The sequence below is a fragment of the Pholis gunnellus genome (genome assembly GCF_910591455.1).
Source record: "Pholis gunnellus genome assembly, chromosome: 7".
Lineage (NCBI taxonomy): Eukaryota > Metazoa > Chordata > Actinopteri > Perciformes > Pholidae > Pholis > Pholis gunnellus.
This window is the reverse complement of record NC_136533.1, coordinates 23,521,431-23,547,247: the sequence shown is the minus strand read 5'-3', so window position 1 is coordinate 23,547,247 and position 25,817 is coordinate 23,521,431. Positions and strand designations below refer to the sequence as shown.

Below are 25,817 nucleotides of genomic sequence, written 5' to 3'. Positions count from 1 at the left end.
AATCCAACATTTCTACAATCGTCATTTTCCTGTATTGCCGTCAACTGAATGCAACTACAGATGCAAAACTGAAACACCACAGCTACCAAATGAGTTGGACAGAAATAAAAGAACAAAAGGACAATACTTAGGGGGGGTCCTGGTAATCACAGTTCTAACAGAGCTTTACCTGAGCTTGTGTTAGTGAAGACGAGGTCCGACTCCGGAAGACTCGTCCAGGTGCAGGACTGCGTTGTCTGGTCGTGGCCTGTGTTTGAGAACCCTTGGCCTCAGCCCTCTGTCTACCCATTGGGTCCAACAGGTAGCGCTGGGCCAGGCGCATCACGCGGGTCAGCACACTTTTAGCCCCGGCAACAGATTCTGTGGGTAAAAAACAAAACAGAAATCATCAAAGACTTTCTGCTAGCGTAACTAGCCCTATAAAGTCGTCCATCTCATTATGATCACAGAGTGTGATACTAAGATATCATTCCATGACAGGCATACCCCCCCCCCCCCGCTGAATCGCCTTTGTGTATGTGTGTGTGTCCTTGTTGTGCACAAATTAATGTTATCAGTGGCTCACCATGCTTACTCAGGGGGCAGAATCGGCCTGCTTAGGCAAGCTGTGAACACAAAGACCCGCTTATACAATGTACTGTCCGTGTTTGTGTGCAAGCAACACTCGCCAAACAGACACAGGAGCAGCATCTCATGTTTCACAACACAAGGAGAGAGCATGATATCAGAGTCTCACTGTGTTGAAAAGAAAAGCTGGTTTGCTTTTCCGTCTAAACAACACGACAACTCCAACACTGATTTAGCATTAATACGATTTCTGCTAACTCCTGGAACTTCAGTGCAGAAAGCTATTTTAAAAATGTGATGCATTTGCTCTTTTATTTTCGTATTAGTAGAGCAAGAGTCCACAGCGCTTTTACCTACACGTGGTCCTGGAGCCACATTCCCCTGTGGACGAGTAGAGAGCTTACTGTACACCATTTGCTGAAATTACACAAGCTCATTAGATTTGCCTTTTCTGTTTCTAAATGATCCATTTGCGAAAAGCATATTGTCCCTTTTCACAGATTGAATCAGTGCTGTTTAATGTGTGTTCGTATCAGGTCAACGATATACACTGCGTGCACAATTATTAGGCAAGTTGTATTTTTGAAGATTCATTTTTTTATTGAACAACTACAGAGCTCTCTGTCAATCCAAAACGTTAATAAACCTCAAACCTGAATATTTAAGAAAGTGTGTGTGCAGAATTATTATGCAACTAAACAAAAAACTAAAATGTTCCCATCTCACTTGTTTATTTTCATCTGTTAAAGTGAGAATAATAAACAAACAAAATGTACAAATAAACATTTAAAAAAAAAAAAAGTCAGTGACCAATATATCCCCCCTTCCTTTCAATAACAGTAAGAAGGATTAAGTCACTTTCTTGATCTGTTGACGATCAACTTCTAAAAACTGGCAGTAGGTTTGGGAGTTGATTTTGAGTCCATCTTCAACCCAAAAAGGTCTAACTAGCTGGTATTATTAAAGATGATCTATGTTCAATAATAAAATGAATCCTCAAAAACACATCTTGCCTGATTGCCTAGAATGAACCCATACCAAACAATACTACAGAACATATAACCTAAGCTAATGTGCAATCTCTCTCCCTAGATGGCCCTTTAAAATACACAAAACTCCTCATTTTAAGTGCAAAACAGTATCTAATGTTTATTAATTACATCATGAACAAAGTCTAAAAAAACATAAACCACAACAGCAACTACGGCCAAATTAAAATGTACTGTACAAATGACAATCTGACTTACCTGTGCAGAAGGTAGAATTAGCCAACGACAAGCTATGCAGTTCAAATATTACCGAGGCTCGTCTTGTAACACAACTGTGACTTAATGCACTATTCTGCAGGCTTGTACTTGTCAACCCTTTTCCATTCAAACCTGCTCCATGCTGAAACCGCTGTCTTGAGAGTGATTTAGTAGCATTGACATTTTATCTTCCTGTATTAGCTGGCACCATTCAGCAGTCAGGCTAAGATATATGGATGTCGGAGGTCTAGACCTGTTGCATAGAATAAGGTAGTCCGAGCAAACCCCCCAAAAAACAGAATGAAACAAATGTTTAAAATGTAGAGGTACACATGTAGATGCACAGCACGCACACACTCACCCGTCTCAGTGGTCTTTTCTCCTTCTGGAGGTGTCGGTACGTTTTCTTCTTCGTCTCCTCCACTGACTTGGGTTGGTAGTGTGGCCTTCGGGTTCTGACACGGTTCTGAGAAACAGAGCGCCATATTTAATACATCAGGCAATATTAACCACTACTAGCATAATGCACTGAAATCCTCTACAGTACTATTTGAGAACAAAACTGTGCACTGAAATGTTGAAAAAGTTCTGTACCACCAGTGAAATACTGTGCCAGCAAAGTCTAGAGTCCCCTTTAGCTCCATGGAACCTTTTAGTATTCTTTGTATCATTCTTCTGGTTTTCTAACCAACAAATATGCTCATCAGCCTGGTTTCCAAGGAGCATTCAGCAGCTAAAGAGACCGATATGTTTCTCAGGAGGCGAACAGTCAATTGAAGCTGATGTTGCTCTGTGTCAGCTGGGAGCAGAAATAGGCTATTGTTTGTTAACATGTTAGCCTTAACGACTTAATGTTAGAATAACTCAATTTTATGAATTTTTTTCAGTTAGTTCTGCTGCTCCCAAGGGGGTAAGTCAGTGGACCAGATTTTACCACGGTAGCGTCAATGATTTTGGTCCTTTTTTACATTTTTGAACTCACTGGGCCCAGATGCAAGTCAGCGTGTGGGTTTGTGTCCTGTGGGAGGCGACTCCTAATTTGTTTGCAGCACATAATCGGTGTTTTAACACAAGCTTGAAGGATATGGCTTCTGCCAAACAGGAAGAGCCGATGATAATGTGCGGTGTCTCCCGGGCCTAACGCAGAGTCCCGAATTTCCCAGATATCTCTCTCTCTCTCTCTCTCTCTCTCTCTCTCCCTCCCTCCCCCTCCCTCCCTCCCTCCCTCCCTCCCTCCGATCTATCTCAATCACTGTCAGACGTTAGTTTAGGAGAGGTTCTCTTCCACAGCCAACTTCAAAAACGCTTGACGTGTCACAACGTGTCTCCCGTTAGCCACCCAGAGACTGACTAGATAGGAACACATGGCGTTTTGAGGTAAATTAAGTGGGGAATTAGTCAGGTATTGTTGGTCCGACAATTTAAACCTCTTTTGAAAACGCCACGCTTCCCTTGGATGATCGGTTACAAAGCCAGACGATATAATCACAGATATCATATTATAGGTATAAATGTTTTTCATAGAGCCAAAATAGTGGCACACAAACGCCCAACAGATGCATAAACACCGGTGAGCTCAGCTGCACAGTTTCTGTATGACTCAGGCTTGTAATGAAAAGGTCTAAATGACGGTGTGATTTATCGCTGGGGTTCAGCCCCGTGCCGGTTCCATGTCTCCCCCTGAAGCTGCCACCCAGCAGCCAGTTCCATTCTCACACAGTTTAGATGCTCTCTAAAAAGCGGACCTTTTCTTCTCAGGAAACACGGCACTGCACAGTATACAGAATATTTCCGGTAACTCCGGACATTTACAGAAATCAACATTCTTTCTATCGCATGAGAGCGATAACCCTCTATATATGGAATATGAAAACTCCAGGGGAGGTCATTTTGCAGGCATAAACACTGACAGAGATCCAAGTCCCATAATGCCAGTTGCATTGCAACTAGTTATTGACCGAAAAATTCTGTTTATGTTTTTAAGTTTGAAGACTGAATCAATCCCTCCGCTAAACGGGTTGCGTTTGCACGAACTAGTGGAGCCGGAGCCGGGGATCGAACCACCGATCCTCTGATTGAGCCACAGTCGCCCCCTGTTGCTTTGAATGTTGGATTGTCGGTTTCAGAAATGTCCGGACACGCACCGCCTAATCCGACATCGGAAAGTTGTGGGATGAGGGGTCCTTTCCCAAATATTCCCTCTACAGAGAATCAGGTGAAGGGTTGTGGTTTGGAGTGGACTCACAGTAGGAAAACCATAACTTTGTGTAGCCAACAGGTTTGAATCACAGTTACAGATTTAAGTCTAGTGGGAATGCGGCTTTCGGACCACTGAGGTTGCACAGATAAAGGACAAAAATATCTAAATAAAGTGTGTGATGCAGCCCGTTTTTTAAAATCTGTCAGTGTTTAATCGTTCCTCTGGGCCAAACTATTTTACATTCTTTAGGGTTAAACACTTCCTTGAGTTGAAACAAACTATTTTTGAAAGTATGAAAGCTAAATCCACCACTTTTCTCTCATTTTCTCTCTCTAGTTTAGAGTTTACAGGCTTTTAACACGGTCGCCGTGACTTAAAATTGTCATAGCTTTAACAACACATGTCGTTAAACTCATTATAGTTCAACAGAAACTGGCTCGGCATCAAAGCGACAATTCATCTTGGATCCTGTTCAGCTTTAATTTAACTGCCGCTTCCAAACAAACAGGAACTTGTTGTACAAGAGTTTGTTCTGTCACACTGACGTGAACCGCTGGTCTGATAAGATAAAGGCTTTTTGAAGTGGAAGGAAAAGAAATGTATCTTTTTTTAAAAATTTATATTATAGGCCAAATAGCAAAGAATAAATAATAATAAAAAAGAATGATATAAGCTTACGTCATTTGGATTTATTAATAGAACAACATTTCTCAGACTTCCACAAAAGAAGAGCCTCAGCTACTCGCTTTATTCATCTGATGCCAAAATAAAGGTTTAGACCAACACTATAATCGCACGCGCACACACACACACACACACACACACACACACACACACACACACACACACACACACACACACACACACACACACACACACACACACACACACACACACACACACACACACACACACACACACACACACACACACACACACACACGGCTGGGCTCTAGGAATGGTAATGATGCTCAGGTCGGTCGGTCCACCATTTTGGTCGCGACAGAAATATCTCTACAACTTTTGGATGAAGCGCCATGAAATTCAAAGATACATTCACGGTCCGCAGAGGATGAACCTTAACATCTTTGGTAAACGCAAAGCTGCTAGCCTGACTGTAGACTTGTTTATTGAAAAAGTAACTTTAAATAAACCCATTGGAGTTAGTGAATTACATGTGCAGTCACTCTATCAAAGCACCAACTGATCCTGGTCCCAGTCGGTAGTGTTCATTGCAACGCAAGTTATTTGCCTTTTCAGACAACATACAATAATTCTGTCCTCCAGACGCCCAAAATCTATGACCATGTGACAGTCTGCCCTCGAATTACAAAGCAACGGAACAATCATCCCCACAGCCCTGACCAATAAATACAGCAATGAACCATTAGCAGCGTGAAGTAAAGAGAGGTTAGCTAGTTGATATCACTGTCACTGCTTTAAAATTCGTCCGGATAAAAAAGAAAAAAAAGATTGGAAATGGAATTGGATGCAGAGAGGCGATTTAGCTCATGGTCAGCAGTGATGCGGGCATTGTGCCAGACCCTTGTGTGAAGGTAAAGCTCTCCATTCACCAGTCCATCTACGTTCTGACCGTCACCTACTTCATGAGCTTTGGGTCGTGACCGAAAGAATTAGAACTCAGATAAAACACATTGTTGCAGGAAGACAATTTTTTTCTCAAATCTTTTGCCAAATTTACTTTCAGATCTACATGAGACTAGCGGACATACGATCATGGAACGTTGTATTAAAAATGATCGCTACACCGACATCATCAATAACCAATGTGATCAACTGCAAACAGGTCATCAAAAGCACAGGGTATGACCTTGCTCTCTAAATAGTTCACTAACTCGTACGTATTGCTTAGAGGGTAAGGGTCGAGTTTGTGTCAGACAGTCAGAATTATAATTATAGGTCTAACTGTCGGGCTCAAAGTCACATCCACACATACTCAGTACAGCACACTCACAGGCAGACACACAGACCTATGAAAACAAATGACATAACACACTCGGTGATGAGGTAACTTTAACCTATTAAATTAAAACAAATGGTCCAAATCACAACTCGCAAACCACAGAGAATGTCAGTGTAGGTGAGCTCAGCTCCGGGGTTTTCTCGATGACTCAGGGCTATAATGAGAAGGTATGAATGACAGTGGGTGTTTTGCGCTCTCTCTGTCTCTCTCTCTCTCTGACTCTCTCAAAGTCAGTTTCAGATGACAGAGTGCTCTGCTGATTCCTCAGTGTTCAGGAATTAATGCTGATGACACGCAGCCTTTTGAAGGTTGTGTTTTGGTGCGTTTGAAGCGCCTGCCGTCCTCTGGGAGGCGGCGGGGCAAGCACACCTGTGGCTGGGATTGAATAAGCTCCAATGTAAGGCTGGGCTCAGCAGATCCCTGTGGCCTGGGAGCTCCCTGACGCTGCTGCAACGGAAAGCTTTGAAGTGCTGATCATTTAACGGAGGGGGGAAAAGTGGGCAGAGACAGGGCTAGGTCGAAACCTGGTCTCAGACCTGCGAACTAGAGTGAAACAGAGGACAAGATACAAAACTAAAATCAGGTTGGGGGGCTTTTCTGTGGTCCAGACCAATATAAGACCAAGATTCCACTCCTATATTACCTGAACACCTAGCCAACAGGAAAAGAGGAAATAAAACCAGACGTGCCACCTGAAAATGACGGCCTCTAAGCTCTCCCTGTAGAAATGTTTATAGAGAATGTAAATTCAATCTGGGCTCAATACAAGAGGCGAGCCAAAAAACAGGCATACATAATTACAGAAAGGATGATCGCCAGCCGTTCTCAAGATTGCAAAACCCTCGAGTAATGTGATGACCCACGTTTGGACTGTGGACTGTTTTATGTCTTCTTTGCTGTAATAAGAGTCTATCATGCTGAGCTTAGCTTACATGGACTGGAATCACATTTGTTTGGTCAGGATTGACACCAGAATGACCTTAAACAAATGACGACACATTGACCGATTATGCTAGTGGAAGAGAATTCTATGGCTATAAGGATACAGGCGGTTATGTGAAGGCATCGTTTTGATTATTATTCATAATGACTTCATTTATTGCTCAAATCCGCTTTGAAGACAAAGCGCTCTGATGGACCTACTGTACCAAACGGCATACAGATAAACTTTATGACGACCTGGAGAATAAAGATGAGCATTTAGCCGCTTAAGAGCCAGATAATTCCCCTGGTAGTCGGTGACCAAAACAGAGCTACAAGGAGAGTGAATATTGGTCATGCTAATGTTGCCATTAGACACATCTTTGTAAGGTGACAATATGTCAACATTGTGCATGCAGTGTGTGTGTGTGTGTGTGTGTGTGTGTCGCTGCAGGTTATCGCTGTTAAACTGGCGGGAATAATATTTAGCCTGCTCCCTATCACAGAACAATGTTAGCTAGTTAAGCTATTTGTTATTCTAGCCTACTGGACATGACTGATGAACCTCCAGTCACCCCACGTCCTTCCCATGCGCACTGGTCGGTCACACAACACAAAGGACTGTTTAACCTCTACTACTGGGCACAGTCTGCAAAAAAGATAAAGAGCAGAGAGGAGAAACGCTGGGGGGAAAGAAAGTATTCTACCAAAGACGGAAAAGTAAAAGGTGATTGAGAAAGAGACGTGAGGGGAAGGAAAATGGTAAGTAAGAAAATAGGAAACGGTGCGATAATTGCCAGATGTCTTGTGTAGTTGGAGATAAGCTGATGATTAGTGGGACTGCTCTCTGTGATCGCCCGCAAACAGATCAGTGGCTTTTGAATGCGTCGGATTAAGATGAGTCAGCACTCAGTCACTGTTCCATCTGACATCCAACGTGAAGTAGAGTCAAAATAATGAAAGACATATCACCATCCAAATCATTTTGGGATTGCGTTGTGTGCGATTCTAGTCTTGTTTATCATTTAATTTTTTCAATTCTATATTAAAAAAAACGTTTTCCATGTACTAACAGACAGAGGCCGGGGTGTGGACATGTGGTTATTTGATCAGGCTAGCTCATCGCTAACATCAAAGTTGTTTGTAGTTCAAAGCCCTAAGCGGCCGTCTTACGATTCCTCCACTCTCCACGAGGTCATGTGTGCATCTTTAAGGCTGTATTCGACTTCACAAGTGGGACTAAAATGACAATGAACTGATATATTTAGCCTGCGCTGATAAAGACGGGAAGACAGGAGGAAAGTGTAAACAGTAGGGAGGATGAAGACAAAAGAGGAGAGTGATGAACATGTGAGGGCGAAGATGTGTAAGATGATGGGGATTTCCACAAAGAGGCTGTGGTCCACTTACAAAAGAAGAACTGTTCTCTCTCACTCTCATGCTACATTTTTAACACTTCTCTTTAAAAGACAAAATATGGCACATGTCGTATATTATAAGCCTTGTATTCCAATGGCACAATGATGCAGATGGTGGAAACGATTTTGCTTCAAAATGTTCGCACTAAAGTGCACAGTCACAGCAAGAAGAACATCAGATTGACATTAGGCCAGAGAAACGCGAGTGGCTAAGAGATGGAGGAATGAGGTTAAAGAAATAAATTACCAAAAAAAACACTGCTCGGAACGGAGCCAAGAAGTTTGGATGCAAAACAAACTCAAACAAAAGCAAAGTTAGCACAGAAAAAGAAAACCTCCAGCGCATCAAATTCAGTTCTCAAAGTTAATACTTACATTTTTCTTTAAATATTTACATTAAACATTTACTTTTCGAAATCCACATGAACCACTCAGCATAAATTAGGTTCACCTTTTCCCAAATTTTCTATACAGGATTTATTTTTTCTCACTGTTATTATCTGCTATTCTCAAAACACTGCATATTTTTTTATGATTCATAATTAAAAAACAGATGAATTTACTTCCATTAATTAATACTGCTCATTGCCAAAGAGGAAACGAAGCGGAGCTCTTGAAGATTGTAACTTCCAAGATAAAACATGATAGATTGTGACTATTAATCCGCTCACTACATATAGGGAAGACGGGGCCTCAACCTGTTCGGTTTAGCTCAAAGTCGCTTAAAGCCAACCTGTGTTTACAATCTCTGATCCAGCCTCATGAGCATCAGACCACAAACTAACCCACTGAATCATCGCTCATTACTGTGTCAAACAATTCAGAACCATTCCATCCAAACATCCGTGTCCTCAGGCCGTCCTGCTGAGCAAATGCACTTCAACTAAATTACGGTCAAACGCTGACGCCCACGCTGGGATTTGACGCTACAGTCTGGGTTTTGCTGTAATACTTAAGTACCCGAGGGGATCAACAGCTCATCTTACAGACTGTCGGTCTTCATTAAGCAGACATCTGCTAAACTACTACTGCTGTTGGTTTTCTTGGGTGTTCACCGCTTCGCATGAGTGAGTGTAGACTGACGGGCAGGAAGAGCTTGTGCGTCTTAAATCGGTGGTTGGGAACAGACGCCGCCGTCGACATGACGACAATCAGAGAAAAACTGTTTTTCAAAGAGTCCCTTTGATAGGAATACAAAATGTGTCAGTCAGTCGCACACACAAGTCAGAGACGTATCGGGATTGTCATCAGTTTCGACTGTTATAATTCAATAAAATATGTCAAGAGGGAACGAAGCCCAACTGTTGACTGACTTCATGATTTAAAACAAGGCGACTGCATTCGGTTGTGCTGTGAACGGATGACTACAGTAGCTCGAGGAGTGTTTGCTGCCATGGGGATTCGGAAACTTGTAGTTTTTTTAAGCTGCTGTTTCCAGCAGAAAATTGATTTTTCTATTTGAGCACTGAATGTACTCGTCCCGTTTCTGAGCAATTCTGCTGATTCAGTGGTTTAATTGTGGTTTGTCTTTTTCATGTGGAATTCTTATGTTTTTTTTTGCCGTTTTGTTTATAAGGCGGTTATTATGGCTTATACGTGTGAAATGTTCTCCCTTGGAAAGGAGATATTTATTCTCAATGGTACTATTCTGGTAAAAATAAAATAAAAAATAAAAAATAAAAGTTTAACAAAAATAAATGATAAAAAAAAATAATCAAGAAAAGGAGAGAAAATAGGGATGGAATAGAGAGAGAGAGTGAGCGATGTGAGGACAGGGCCTGTTGGACCCCAATCCCCACTGATCTGTGAGTTTTGACCCCCACCACACCCCGTCATTCAGAGCCTGCCTCTCAAGACGCCTTAAGGCCTGCTGCAAGGTCAGAGTTCATTCCCAGAGGGCGAAGGTCCGGCCAGGACTCCAGAGGCTGGGGTACGGGGAGTCAGGCACTGAGCAATGAGTAAAGGCCTTTGCACACCAGGGAAATGTGAATATTTCACATCAGAACTGTTCGTAGCGGCAGTGATACCAATTTGCAGTTGCAACACTTTATCAATAAAAGATTCAAACAGATTCAACTACCAGGATCCCATTGAGCCAGCGTCTGGCAGTCTGTCTGAGGCCATTTGTTGTATAGCCTAAGATACTGTAAGCTAATCTAGTAAGCTTCCTTTTAGCAAAATGCTCTGAGTGAATTTGAGTTCCCGCTGGTTAACAGTTAAAGTTTATAACTGGGGCTTTTATTGTGAAAAGTAAGGAAGGAAGGAGTGAATCTGGTCTGTGCTGCCTATGTCAAGGTTGAGAAGAGTAATAAAGTTTGTCGTCTTGGTTCAGACTATGGATCCTCAGTGTTGATGTGCACTATAGTGTGCGTATTGAATAGGTTCGTTCCGCACAACTTGTTTGGTTGATGCTTTCATTTGCCGTACGAAAGCTCAGGGAAATTAAAAAAAATAAAGTGGTTGCTTGTTTTTGCTGCGCAATATTTGTGTTCTGTGTGAAAGTACTAATATATTGATGTTTGAATAAAACCAGCAAGAAAAACCATGTCCCGTCCCCCAGTGTGTAAAGGCTTTAACGCATAACACGAGACAGGACAGGCTGGAGACAAAGTCACAGATGTAATAGTCTTAAGACACTAAGAGACGGGTGTGGGGGGAGGGGGGGGGTAATGAGTAGAGTAGGGAGAGAAAGATTGGGGGATGAATAGAGGAAGAGAGACAGAGTGGGACGACAGGAAGGAAAAAAAAAAAGAAGCCAGATCTTTACCTTTAAACCTGTAATTACAGCTGCTGCCAAAACTAGAATGACGAGCAACCTAAACAGAGTCCGGGGCCTCTAACTTAAACGCCACATGTTTAGTATTCAACTGTGTCATGTGACGGTTAAACACAGCTAAATGAAGTTAAGCTCTAACCATCACCGGACTCCGACTCGTCTCGCTCCTTTATGTTTTCCACCTTTTTATTTTTTTTAATTTCGCTTTAAATCTCCAACATTCCATCCATCTGTTCCTCACTTTGCATGGCCTAATGTCACTCCACTTTTCAATCACACATTTGACAATATGCCTTATTTTCTTAGCTTGCAAACATTTTTTACTTTTGTATTTCTGCAGTATTTCAGATCAAAAGTGCAGCTCTTCTTTGCCTTGTGTGGCGAGAAGAAGACGACCCAAATTTAAGTGCATGCAAATCAGCATAACCTTGAACAAATGATGCCCCAGATTTTCTTTTTTTTTACCGGAAGTGAAGATAATTAAGAGAATCTATGAATTATGAAATCAGCCCCTCCCCTGCTTAAGTTTGAGAGCAGAGTTCTACTTCAGAACACAAACTTAGCTGCTTTATTCACATGCACGAAAACAGTGCAATGTTACCCACACTCTCTCTCTCTCTCTCTCACTCACACACACACACACACACACACACACACACACACACACACACACACACACACACACACACACACACACACACACACACACACACACACACACACACACACACACACACACACACCTTGAGGGCCCGGCCCTGGAGGAAAAGTGTTCCGGGGTTCGGTGCTGTGGGATCCGATTCCAACGCCGCTTTCCTTTCTTTTCCCTTTAACCAGATTAGTTCTTCTCTCCTTAGCCCTCTCATCTCCTCTCCTACCTGCGGCTTCTAATCCCATCATCTAACACATTTATACACAAGTAATTAATTCACCCCCTAATTTGATCTAATTAGCAGCCGTATGCAAAATAAGCCCAAATTCCTAACCGTCTGCCTTGTGCTAATTGAATGAGTGGAGATGAGGACATGCTCATTGTTCTCTTGCTTTTACTGAAGGAATTCAAATGGGTCACTATTTGTTACTCCTTGACAACTCCTAATTCACACAGAAAAGGCTGTTGTAATTGTGACATATTCATAGAGCCAACTCTTAAATTACAAAAGCTTTGTGAAAAAGGTGATTTTACAAAACAAATGATTCAGTATTACAACAAAATAATTGAGATGAAACAGTCAGCAACCTTTTTCAATTTTTTAAAATGTTCTCGGTCATTATTGTGCTCAGTAGTTTTATCCTATATACAGCAACATTTTTAAAAAGGTTTTTCTCCAATTATCAGTACTTTGTAATTCTAAAATTAAAAGGCTGCCATCCTTACGAAAACATCCAAATCATTCACTCTTTTTTTATCAGCAACGAATTAAACAAATCAAAACAAAGACGTCAACGAGGACTTTTCTAGAGGCGCGTCTTGGTGCGATCGGGGCCTTAGGTTGCCCAACCTTTGATTAGCTGATTAGATGGTCCATTAATTGTTTCGGCCCTATTTCAAGCAAAAATGCCAAACATGCTTTCAGTTTACGTTCAAGTACAAACACGAAGATCGTAAACTGGCAGGTAAAAAGCTGAAAGAAACAGAACTCAATTTCTATGGCATCAACATTGAATTTGACATTTGAATTAAAAATGTCAGTTGGAGACACAACACAGCGCATAGCGTCCACTGATCAGTCAACGTGAGAGCCAGATAAGCCTCCGGGACATTGGCCCACTTCCTGCAACCTGCTAGTCAACTTGAAGTTGAACAAAAGAAACTTGCGCAACATGCAATATCTAGGCCACTGTTGGATGGAAAGCACACAAACAAGCTTAACTTATGTCCTTTATGTCCCATATGGGAGTTAAAGAGAGGTGGATTTACCATCGGAGACCGATACAAAGGGTGCACTGTGACCCTCCGGTTCTGCCGGAAGCCTGGCCAAGTAAATCCACCTCATACAGAGCGAGATAGAGACAGAAAGATCTGTTAAAGGCTTCCTCGTGCTTCAGTGTGGAGCAAATTATACTAGTAAAGGTCCAACTAACAAGAAATGTGTCTAATGAGGGCTGTAGGTTAGCCTAGGGCTGATCAGGCAGGTGGCATTCCACTTCAACCATAAAAAAAAAGTATTGGGGGGGGGGGGGGGGGGGATTAGGACAAAACTTTATAAAGAGCAAAGCTTACTAGAAAGCAGGTCCAATTGAGGGGTCATAGGTAGGCTAATTGCCCAGGGCTAAGAAGCCTTATCCAGGTTAGAGGGGTGACATTCTTTTGGGACTAATAAATGAAGCACAGTCCCAACAACGACCTCAGACTACATGACCGTAACAAAAGATGGCCCAGATATTTTCAACCATCTCCGATTAACTGGAAACGCTATTTCTACCACTGGTAACATCATTTATCACAAGAAAAAGATTTGTAGCACTGCAAAGTGTGCAGATACTACATTTATAGGGAAAACAAGCTGTTACACAAACGCAGGTCTATCTTACGTGACATGAGCGGCATCAGCATTATGCGAAGGTGACTTCCACTGTCCGATCAATAGGTGAGCTCTATTAAAATAATTAGAGGTCGGCTGAACTATTAGATTAATCTAATAGTCACAGCAGAATGACAGAGTGCCTTTGTGAAGCACTGGTATCATTAGATCTATAGATCTCACAAAGTCTCAGAAATAAGGGTTCTAAATCCTGAAGGGCCGAGGTTCTACCCAGAACCATTTGCTTCTGAAGAACCCTGTTTTCAAGAGACTGAATTTTCAAGAGTTTTCTGAAGGCTAAAGTTCAATTAAGAACCCTTCCCATTAAAAAAAAGGATTGAAGACTAAAGGTTCCATTTAGAACCCTTTACATCAAAAGAACCCTTTTTTGGAAGAAAGATTTCTTCAAGGATTGTTGAAAACATGAGTGTCAAAAGATTGTCCCCTGTCCCCAGCAAAAAAAAACTGATTGTGAACCATGATTGTTGCGAGTCATGCACCACATCACCCCGTCCTTGGGGAGCCTTGTGAGGAACCCTGGGTGGGTTCTAGATGAAACCCTGTGAATAAAAAATGGTTCTATGTAGAAGCCCCTGGGTGGGTTCTTGCTAGCACCCTTAGAATGTAGAAAGGTTCTGGATAGAACCTACAGAGAGGGTTCTGGGTGGAACTATTCCACCATAGACCATCGTAGGACTTCTCATAGGGGGATCTAGGTGGAACCTCTGACAGATGGTTCTAGGTATAACCCTCTATCTTGGGTGTGAGGTGGAACACTCTGAAAAGGTGGAACCAAAAAGGGTTCTCCTATGTGGACAAACCAATGAACCCTATATGGTTCTAGATAGCGATCACACTCTATTTCTAAGCGTGTACAATGTAAAGCTGAAAGTTGGAACTAAAAATGTTGTACAGAATGTTGTTCACTTTCATCTCTCGGCTCTGTCTTGCACACTTTACTTTGACGTTGAGGCCATCTATTAGAACGCTCTTCGAACGCTCTGACAAGCCGGGCTAGGGCCAGAAGCTGAATAACCTCAGCTGAACCTGTTTTTGTCTCAGTCACCTGTGACCTGTGTGTCGGTGACCCCGTTGCGCCAGCCCTTAGGGAGCCAGCGGTAGTGTTACACTGAGAACACCTTCTGTAGGTCGTAAAGTCCACGGCATGACCCTTGGGACACCCTTCATCTTCTCTCTTGTAATCCGTTTTTGTGTGTGTGGCCGCTCCAGCTGTGAAGCTTGGCCGATTCCGTTTGACCCTCCTTTTTTTAACATGACCTTGCTTGTTCCAACAGGAACTATCAACTCCATTTTCACACGTCTTTTCTTGATCTACATTGTGCAAGCAACGTACATTTTGATAATGTCTACCATTACGATAAATTGTTATTATTTATCTGAAACCAAAATGGCAGCAAAAGCATGAAAGACGCATTGGCACTAAGTCAATAAGAGTTTTCTGTGGCTGATCCATTTATCATAAGCCAAGTAAGAGTAGGTGTTGGAGAGGGTTTCAGTTGTGTTGGTATGGTTCCCCCTGGGGCCCGTCGAACTGCAGGCTGAGTCAGCGATAAAGGACAACGCTGAAGTGACTTCAGGTTATGCAGAGTCAGCAGTCCGAGAAGCTCTGAGAGCAGGTAGACGTGTCCTTCTGTAGGTTACTTTCCTCTTGAATTCCTCATGTTATCCTCTCCCCACCTCCACCTCCCCCCTATGCTCACCACCTTTCTCTCCCCTTCTTGTCCTCCCTCACTCCCACGTCATTCTCCTTTTCATTCAGCCCTCCTTTCGCCCTCTCCTTCCCTCCATTGCTTCCTCTCGTTCTCTCTCTTACGTCTCCTTTCCCCCTTGTGACTCCTCTGGTGCAGCGACAGATGCCAGTGTCCCGTTCTCCTCAGCAGGCTCCCATGATACCTCTGCCATTTTCTTCCTGTCCGCCTTCTGCTCGAGCCTTAGCACAGTGACTCAGCATTCATTTTATGCTGTGCCCCTAAACCGCCTCCCGCAGCCTGTGCTGCTTTCTCACTTTGCATTCTAGATTTAAACTTTGTGATGGTTTAATATGCTTTATGACTGTCCTGGCTTTGCGGTATTCGTGCAGTGTGATTTATTGATGCATTGGACCATCAGGACGACCAGGTGGTTAGTTAGCTCTCTTGAGGCTCTACACTTGACTAAGACACACTGTCGTTCTGTTTCCTTGCTCTTCCCATCAGTGAACTCTGTATGCATCTGTTCTCTGAATATCTGTTTTATCCTCTTGTTCACACCATTTTTGACCTTGATGTCCATCTGTATATGTTGTTTGGCTCCAGCAGACAATGTACATTAGTGTGTGTGTGTGTGTGTGTGTGTGTGTGTGTGTGTGTGTGTGTGTGTGTGTCAGGACTGCTTAAAAATCCGTTCAATACTTTGTAACAATGCAAACACTATTTCCTCTCTCTTTGCTTCCTCAGGCAATGAAGCACATGCAACCTTTGTATTCACTTAATAGCGTCATATATATATATATATATATATATATATATATATATATATATATATATATATATATATATATATATAAATAAATAAATAAATAAATAATCAGCACATATAGACTACACAGTCAAACATGTTCTTTAGCTTTGACTCCGGGTCGGACGTCCGTTATAGAATAGCTGCTGTGAATTCCAGCGGACTACAGCTGCCATCCTCCGTGAAGGAGCAAGGAAACAAGCTTTTGAAGGCAAGTTTAAAAGCTGCAGAGTTTAAGATTTCAAATTGTAAGATAGGGCAATATGATTATACTGTCGGAAGACAGAAATTTGTCAACCATCTGGGAATTTGACAGACCTAAGCACATCATATATTCCATTGATATCTGTGGTTCAATTAGGACATTGTGAGCAATGTTGCAAAACAATGAGCAGGACTGATATATGAGGTGAATTTGTGAAAAGAGACATTTCTAAGTTGTTATTTCATCTATTAGTCAAGTCATAAGATTTCTTTCACAGCAGCATTTCATTGATTTGCCATCGGCCAAATAGGAAAAGCACAGGTGTTGCCAATAACAACAATGGCTCTGCTGTTCTATTTAAAGGAGTACTCAATCAAAATCTAGCATTGCCCCCTATGAGTACCTTTTATAGTGCTGTATAAAATAAATGTATTATTACGATTATTGTTATTATGATAGCCAAAAATCACAAATTATCTATCTTTGGAAACAGCCGGCTAAGAGTGTCAGTGACAGAAATGCTGATTCCTCACAGCGAACAGTGCTCCAATTGGCCGCTAACAACATGCGTTTGGTTTCAACAACAGGGGCCCTAAACTGTCGATGGGAGCGTGGAACACACAGCGCAGGATTTGTAACAACACCGTGACAGTGCTCGGTGTCGGTGACAGAGGGAATGAGTGAAAGTAAGAGAGAGAAAGAGAAAAAAAGCACAGCATTGTGTCGGAGTGGCAGGCGGCAAATGAATCAGCTTGTTTCCCCCCGCTGCCTTGAGGGCTAGACAGTCTGACAGGCCAGCAAATAAGGATGACTCATCCTGACTCACACACCAACCCACACACACAGGGTTGACGGATTATTCCCACTGTAAAACATGCTTTCGTGGCTTCCAATTGCCCTGAAAGGAAACCTTGCATGTCCTCTCAGATCTTCTTCCCCTTACACACACACTCCGATCTTTTGTGAAGATGAGACTGCAGTGGTGAGGGGTTTCCAGATCTTGAGGAGCTGATACGTGAACGACCTTCAAAAGATAAAAAAGCTGCTTTGATCTGTCAAAGTTAACACACACACACACACACACACACACACACACACACACACACACACACACACACACACACACACACACACACACACACACACACACACACACACACACACACACACACACACACACACACACACACACACACACACACACGGTCCATCTATTGTTGTTGAGCCAGAATAAAACAAGACAAACTCAGCGTGTCTGAACAGAATCACAAAACTATTCGCTTTGTGCTAACTGGCGGCTCGTTAAGAGGACAGTCTATCGCCAAAGCATCAGCTTCAAAATGTTACAGTTCCTTCTAACATTTAGCTCTTTAGCTTCCAAGATGCTAACGGCATCTAATTATGTGGGAAACGCTGTCCTCCTTTTGTTACGGCCCTCTCAGGAACAAGATCGAGACGCCTTCCCCAAGGTCCACCAATCACCATGCAGAACAAAACGGTGTGTGTGTGTGTGTGTGTGTATCTGTGTGTAACAGGATCAGCGTGTGTGCCGAGGGTTAAGTGATGTGAGCCTGAGTGAGTTAGCGGAGTTGGAGCGACTGTGCGCCGAGTGGTCCCTGGTGTCCCTTGGTATTGTTAGCTTCTGCTTGAGAACGACTGCTTTGTGAGTGTAGTGTGTGTGTGTGTGTGAGCGAGTGTGTGCGTGTGTATGTGGTACCTGGTCCTTGGAGGCTCTCGTCCAACACCACACTGTTCATACATTTGAGCTCCCAGTCCTGGACCTCAGTATTCCACAGGGCAGGGATTAAGACGGCATACTGGGCTCTACGGGAGGAAGTACAATGAGATTTCACAAACTATTGAACCACCTTTGACCCCGCTTCTGTATTCATCAAAGTGAGGACATTCAGGTGCAGACAATGCAACATTGATGAGAGGGTGATGGAGGAAGAGCAGATAGAGACAGAGGAGGTGATGAAGAAGTGACGTGTAATCCAGATCGATCACACGGTTGAGCTATCCATCCCAGCATATGATGATGAATGGCTGGAGACAGCAATAGATGGAGTGCTTGGGAGTGAGTGAAAATCGAGCAATCATGGGAGAGGAGGAATGAATGATGTGTGCGAGCTTCCCGTCAGCTCATTTAAAAACGATGCCAGCGAGCATTTCACAGAGGATGGTGACAGTAAACCATTTATATAAGTAGATGCAGGCAACAGTTGGGGAAACTCTAGCGTCCCACTTCTGTCATTTCTTTGCACAAAACTGTATTTACATCGAATAGATTCTCAAAGCTTGTGATGGCTGTTGTACCAACTTACTCCAATGATGGCTCAGACATGAATCACGCACTCTTTACTCCTTAAAAAGGTGCTACATTTAAAATTCAGAGCATATGTAGTGCCTCAACACGACTCTCGACAATATAACTGCTTTTCCACGCAACAGCTTTCTATTCTTTTTATCCGTCTTTATTCATAATTATTTTAGGCTACAAAGAGGTGGCAACCTCTGGTTCTGAAGAGTGAAGCCAAGCCAATGCATGTCTTAAACTTGCTTTCTTTCTACTGTCCATCAGGGGGAGACTCCTGTGGTTGTATAGAAGTCTATGAGAAAATGACTCTACTTCTCACTTGATTTATTACCTCAGTAAACATTGTAAACATGAGTTTATGGTCTCAATCTCTAGTTTCAAGTCTTCTTCAATACAGCATGATGTTCATTTAGTAAATGATGGTCCATTTAGAGTCAAATAGACCATAAAGCAGGGTATGCTTTAGGGCGGTGCTAGCTTGTGATTGGCAGGTTGCTACCACCGTATATGGTGGAACTTGACCTCAAGTTGCTTGAGAAAAGGCAAGATGGCGACGGCCGAAAAGCCAAACTCGAGGCTTCAAAACAGCAGTCCACCAGCCAATGATTGACGTCACGATGACTACGTCCACTTCTTAAATCCAATCTATGGCTCGGTGTACTGTGGCCATTTAGAAAATAGTGCAGATTTCTTTTCCCCCACATCAATCAATCAGCATTTCAGTTGACCAAGACTTTCTATGGTTGACTACGGCCCTACTGATCTGTTCCTGTTTGAGCGGTTTATTGAAGTCACCATCAAAAATATTGATTTGGCGGAACAAACTTGCCAAGAATTTGAGGGAGATTCACAAGGAGTGGACTGCGGCTGGAGTCGGTGCTTCAAGAGCCACCACACACAGACGTATCCAGGACATGGGCTACACTGTCACATTCCTTGTGTCAAGCCACTCCTGAACCACAGACAACGTCAGAAGCGTCTTACCTGGGCTAAGTTACCTGGGCTACGGAGAAAAAGGACTGGACTGTTGCTCAGTGGTCCAAAGTCCTCTTATCAGATGAAAGTCAATTTTGCATTTCATTTGGAAATCAAGGTCCCAGAGTCCGGAGGAAGAGGCACACAATCCAAGTTGTTTGAGGTCCAGTGTGAAGTTTCCACAGTCAGTGATGATTTGGGGAGCCATGTCATCTGGTGGTGTTGGTCCACTGTGTTTTACCAAGTCCAAAGTCAGCGCAGCCGTCTACCAGGAACTTTTAGAGCACTTCATGCTTCCATTACATTACAGTCATTTAGCAGAGGCTTTTATCCAAAGCGACTTACAATTCAGATTCTATCACATTTCTACACTGTACGCACAGCTACAGGAGCAATTTTGGGGTTAATTGTCTTGCTCAAGGACACATCAACATGCGATTAGCGGAGCCGGGGATCGAACAGCTGACTGACAAGCTGATTTCATTTTCCAGCAGGACTTGGCACCTGCCCACACCAGCAAAGGTACCAATAACTGGTTTAATGACCACAGTATCACTGTGCTTGGTTGGCCAGCAAACTGGCCTGACCTAAACCCCAGAGAGAATCTATGGACCTAAACCCCAGAGAGTCTATGGACCTAAACCCCAGAGAGAATCTATGGACCTAAACCCCAGAGAGAATCTATGGACCTAAACCCCAGAGAGAATCTATGGACCTAAACCCCAGAGAGAATCTATGGACCTAAACCCCAGAGAGAATATATGGACCTAAACCCCAGAGAGAATCTATGGACCTAAACCCCAGAGAGTCTATGGACCTAAACCCCAGAGAGAGTCTATGGACCTAAACCCCAGAAAGAATATATGGACCTAAACCCCAGAGAGAGTCTATGGACCTAAACCCCAGAGAGAATATATGGACCTAAACCCCAGAGAGAATATATGGACCTAAACCCCAGAGAGAATATATGGACCTAAACCCCAGAGAGAATATATGGACCTAAACCCCAGAGAGAGTCTATGGACCTAAACCCCAGAGAGAATCTATGGACCTAAACCCCAGAGAGAGTCTATGGACCTAAACCCCAGAGAGAATATATGGACCTAAACCCCAGAGAGAATATATGGACCTAAACCCCAGAGAGAGTCTATGGACCTAAACCCCAGAGAGAGTCTATGGACCTAAACCCCAGAGAGAGTCTATGGACCTAAACCCCAGAGAGAGTCTATGGGGTATTGTCAAGAGGAAGATGAGAGACACCAGACCCAACAATGCAGACGAGCTGAAGGCCGCCATCAAAGCATTCTGGGCTTCCATAACACCTCAGCAGTGCCACAGTTTCATCGCCTCCATGCCACGCCGCATTGATGCAGTAATTCATGCAAAAGGAGCCCCGACCAAGTATTGAGTGCATACTGTACATACTTATGTAATATTCAAATTTTCTGAGATACTGAATTTGGAGTTTTCAAAATTCAGTATTTAATCAAAATCAAAAGAAATAAACGCTTGAAATATATAACCCTGTGTATAATGAATCTATTTAATATATGAGTTTGAATTGAATTACTGAAATAAATTTACTTTTTGATGATATTCTAATTCATTGAGACTTTAGCATGCAGTGTCAGTAAACATAGCTATGCCTGAAGTCAGTCAGTCAGTCAGTCAGTCAGTCAGTCAGTCAGTCAGTCAGTCAGTCAGTCAGTCAGTCAGTCAGTCAGTCAGTCTGTCTTTATGTATATATGTATATATATATATATATATATATATATATATACATACATACATACATACACACATACACACATACATATATACATACACATACATACACACTACCGTTCAAAAGTTTGGGGTCACTTAGAAATGTCCTTATTTCTCAAAGAAAAGCACCGTTTCTTTCAATGAAGATAACATTAAATTAATCAGAAATACACTCTATACATTGTTAATGACTATTCTAGGTGGAAACGTCTGGTTTTTAATGAAATATCTACATAGGTGTATAGAGGCCCATTTCCAGCAACTATCACTCCAGTGTTCTAATGGTACATTGTGTTTGCTAATCGCCTTAGAAGACTAATTGATGATTAGAAAACCCTTGAAAACAGTTATGCTGGTGAGAGAAGCTATAAAACTGGCCTTCCTTTGAGCTAGTTGAGTATCTGGAGCATCACATTTGTGGGTTCGATTATACTCTCAACATGGCCAGAAAAAGAGAACTTTCATGTGAAACTCGCCAGTCTATTCTTGTTCTTAGAAATGAAGGCTATTCCATGAGAGAAATTGCGAAGAAACTGAAAATTGTCTGGGTGACCCCAAACTTTTGAACGGTATTATTAAATGTTAAAAAAAAGAAGGTTCAAACTCTGACCATCTCAAACCAATTTTCTGGATCGGATCGCAGAGGGAAAGACATGGACATGGAAAAATCTAAAATGCGTATAGTGTCAAAAGAAGAAAGACCACAAGCAAGAGGGACCCGCTGAGTGTTCCTCAGTCTACACGCATTTGGGAATGTTTGAAAGAGAAGAAAAAAAAAGAAAACCCTAAAGCTGAGACTTGTCAGAGTGAAGTAAACAAATGATGTGTGGACCCCTCTGGCTGAACGAGGGTGTCAGTGTGTCAATGAGGATGAATGAAAGGAGGCATATAGGAGGAGAGGGGGCGCAGAGGAGGAAAGGAGGAAACACGACGGGAGGAGGGACAGCCCGGGGGAGGTTTATGGGAATCGACTGCTGCGAAGGAGGGGGGTAAACAAAAGAGAAAGAGGCATGACTGGTGGAGGGCACTGAGAAAAAACTGTGTGTATTCCCTATACACACAGTGAGTGGGATGAGGGGCACGGAGGGGGAGCTAGAGAGAGACGGGGCTGAGCACAGGAGATACTGACGGGGGAGAGAATGAAACATGGGCGGTGAAAGAAGAAACAAGTCAGTAGTGTGGCAGTGGATGTTGGAGGTCATACAGGGACTCGTGATTAAAAAGGAATTTACCATAATATTAATATCAAATTCAGTTTTAGTCTTTATCGTCATTAAAATGTAAGATGTGATGAGTATTTCTCACGTTGTATCATCACAATTCTAAACAGCCAACAACATTACCTGGAAAACAATTTATATTCATTCTCATTAATAGCAAATGCAGAATTATAAGGAATGCATTTTTTCTACCAATTGTATTCCTTATGATGGTGCTAGATTAAAAGGGAATGGGTCAACAAAGTGATTGCAATTTATTCTGAGGGGGGAAATAAATGTGCGACACAATTTAATGGCAGTCCATTCGATAGTTGTCAAGACATAAAACTATTCATCCCCTGGGCGCGGTGGGTTCCCGCAGCAAATATAACGGCATGCCATCTAATAGTTGTTAATAATAATAATAATAATAATAATAATAATAATAATAATAATAATAATATTTTCCGTCAGGACCATAGACTGTATGTAAGAAGTGGACATAGTCGCCCTAACGTCACCCACTGGTTTGTGGACTGCGGTTCTGAAGCCTCAAGATCGGCATTTGGCACGTCGGCGAATTTTTGCAACTGGTGAAAGGAAGTGACCACTTTTGGACTGCGGAGAAGTGGCGCAGTGGCAGAGACTCCATATACGGCTCTGGTAGAGACCCGTCAATCACAAGGTAGCCATGCCCTAAAGCAGGGGTGGCCAACCCGCGGCTCGCGAGCCGCATGCGGCTCTTTGCCCGGTTTCATGCGGCTCTTACGTTCATATCGAAGTTTGTATTTGTGTTTTTTTAATGTTCGTGTTCGCTTCGCTTGAGTTAAATACGGTATTTTCGTCAAACGCGCATGTGCGGCCACAGATTACGTTCCTCGTCGACCCATTTAACGCCGAGACGGACTGTTTGAAAGCCCCGCTTTAAGTAAAAATGTAAAAGTCGGACAATTTACAAATATCCGTTGTATCGCGCAAGGCGGAGCTCCTCCCCGATCCGCACGCGCCGCGCACACCTCCACCAGCGTATGTGACAGCAGCAGCAGCAGCAGCAGCAGCAGCACCACCCCCCCCCCCCCCGCCGACAACCGGCCCTTTGGGGGCAACCATGATGCTGATGTGGCCCCAGAGCGACAATGAGTTTGACACCCCTGGTGTACACAATGTTCATTGTTGAAAATGACTGGCCTGTGGTCTTAGGAGTCAATTTCTGTCATTATCATATTGGTGTGTGACATTTACAATAAATCTGGCTGAGCAAAGGTACGTGTGTGTGTGAGGAAGGGATAGGGTGATGTTCATGTGTGCCCATGTGTATGATGTGGCTCTTTGCGGTAACACAGTAAAAAATGTGGCTCTTGGTCTCTGACTGGTTGGCCACCCCTGCCCTAAAGGATACTCTGATTTATTGTCCTTTTTCCTCTAAATGGACCATCATTTACTAAATGAACATCATGCTGTATTGAAGAAGACTTGAAACAAGAGATTGAGACCATAAACTCATGTTTACAATGTTTACTGAGGTAATAAATCAAGAGAGGAGTAGAGTCATTTTCTCATAGACTTCTATACAATCTGACTTCTTTTTGCAACCAGAAGAGTCGCCCCCTGGTGGATATGAGATAGAATGCAGGTTTAAGGCGCTTCAACATTTGCTTCACTTGACGCCTGGTCTGGACCAAAATGTTGGACCGACCCACATGCAGCATCCATAGAGCCACACCGATAGAATGGCTAAAAACAGACTAGGGGAGGCAGAGCGGGTTCCATCACTGAATAAAGACGGGGGTAGGGAAGTGAAGAAGCAGTGGTAGAAATGCCAGCAAGAAAATCGACTAAATCCATCCACTGTGTGAAGCCGCTCTTTGACTGGTGATGCAGGGTATGCTGGGAGCCATTGTTGCAACCTGTAACGGAAGTGACGGCTGACTGACGGCCCGTCACTCACTCACTCACAGACAGACAGACGAGCCCCTCCACCAACCATCAGAATGGGCTATATGGGTGGATGACAACTACTATTTATACCATTCACACCGAGTAAAAGAGCAGAAATTTAGAGAGGTTGAAGATCTCGCCCTCCTTCACTTCTCTCTCTCTCTCTCTCTCTCTCTCTCTCTCTCTCTCTCTCTCTCTCTCTCTCTCTCTCTCTCTCTCTCTCTCTCTCTCTCTCTCTCTCTCTCTCTCTCTCTCTCTCTCTCTCTCTCTCTCTCTCTCTCTCTCTCTCTCTCTCTCTCTCTCTCTCTCTCTCTCTCTCAGCATTCATCTCCCTTCCCCTCACTCCTTCAACAGTATCTTCCCAGCGTAAGGGGATCCTGCCTTTGGGAGACGGTCGGACCACTTAGTGCTCTCATAAGGATGCCAAGCGGGCAACAAGGACTCTTCAATGCGACGCGGTGGCAGGCTGCCCACTGAACGCCAGCACATAAAGGGACTGTCAGCGCTGCCCTTGGTGCATGCATACACAAACAGAGGAAGAGTCTCACGCATTGGATCGTTTCGCTCCTCGCAGTGCAGAAAGCATCGGTTACCGTGGTTGCAAAAGCGAGCTGTAAAATGTTGCAAATAAAGCTATTAAAGTAAAATGTAATGGTCAGTTTAACAGTTTAGCTGTTCCCCTGCAATAATCCTCACGATTTGTCCTTCATAATCCACTTTGCAAGTCATTGGTGCGTACCTAGCACGCACGTCCCCCCCCCCCATCCCCCCCACACACATGATAAAGTGCTTTATCACTGCCTGTGACACAGCTACGTTTATGGAAACAACTTGGCTGCAATTCTCTACTGCACACATCTCGGGCCTAAGGTAAACAGACTTAGGTCCAAACGGTTGAAACCTTTTCTACAATATGATCACATAGGAGTGTGAATAGTTGAAAGGAGCTTATCTATGAAAACAAATATGATAAACTGGATAACTGTGCACCAGTCCGTCACACACACACACTGGCTGTATACACAGACCCAGTGACCCTGCCGAGTTGCCATAACTACAGCTCCATGTCAACAAAACACGTCCGCCGGCATGTGACGTTTTCTTTTTTGTATTCAACGTAGCGAGGGACAGACAGAGGGGTCCCGCTGAAAGCAGCGTGGGCTGCCATTGAGGAAACTAATTTAGCATAAAGGATGTTTAATCCAAAACATGTAACAAAGACAACCACAGCAAAAAAAACAATGATGCTCTACTTTTGCAC

General features: G+C 43.1%; 1 protein-coding gene across 1 annotated transcript in view; it reads right to left on the bottom strand.

Moving 5' to 3' along the window:
* Positions 1–25,817, bottom strand: part of LOC306699069 (uncharacterized protein) — a gene marked incomplete at its 5' end in the record, with an annotated part of 57,988 nt that overhangs the window by 23,074 nt on the left and 9,097 nt on the right. The window contains 3 exons of the mRNA XM_079163568.1: positions 170–360; positions 2,176–2,280; positions 18,078–18,184. Coding sequence (XP_079019694.1) covers positions 170–360; positions 2,176–2,280; positions 18,078–18,184 — 403 coding nt within the window. The remainder of the gene's footprint in view (positions 1–169; positions 361–2,175; positions 2,281–18,077; positions 18,185–25,817) is intronic.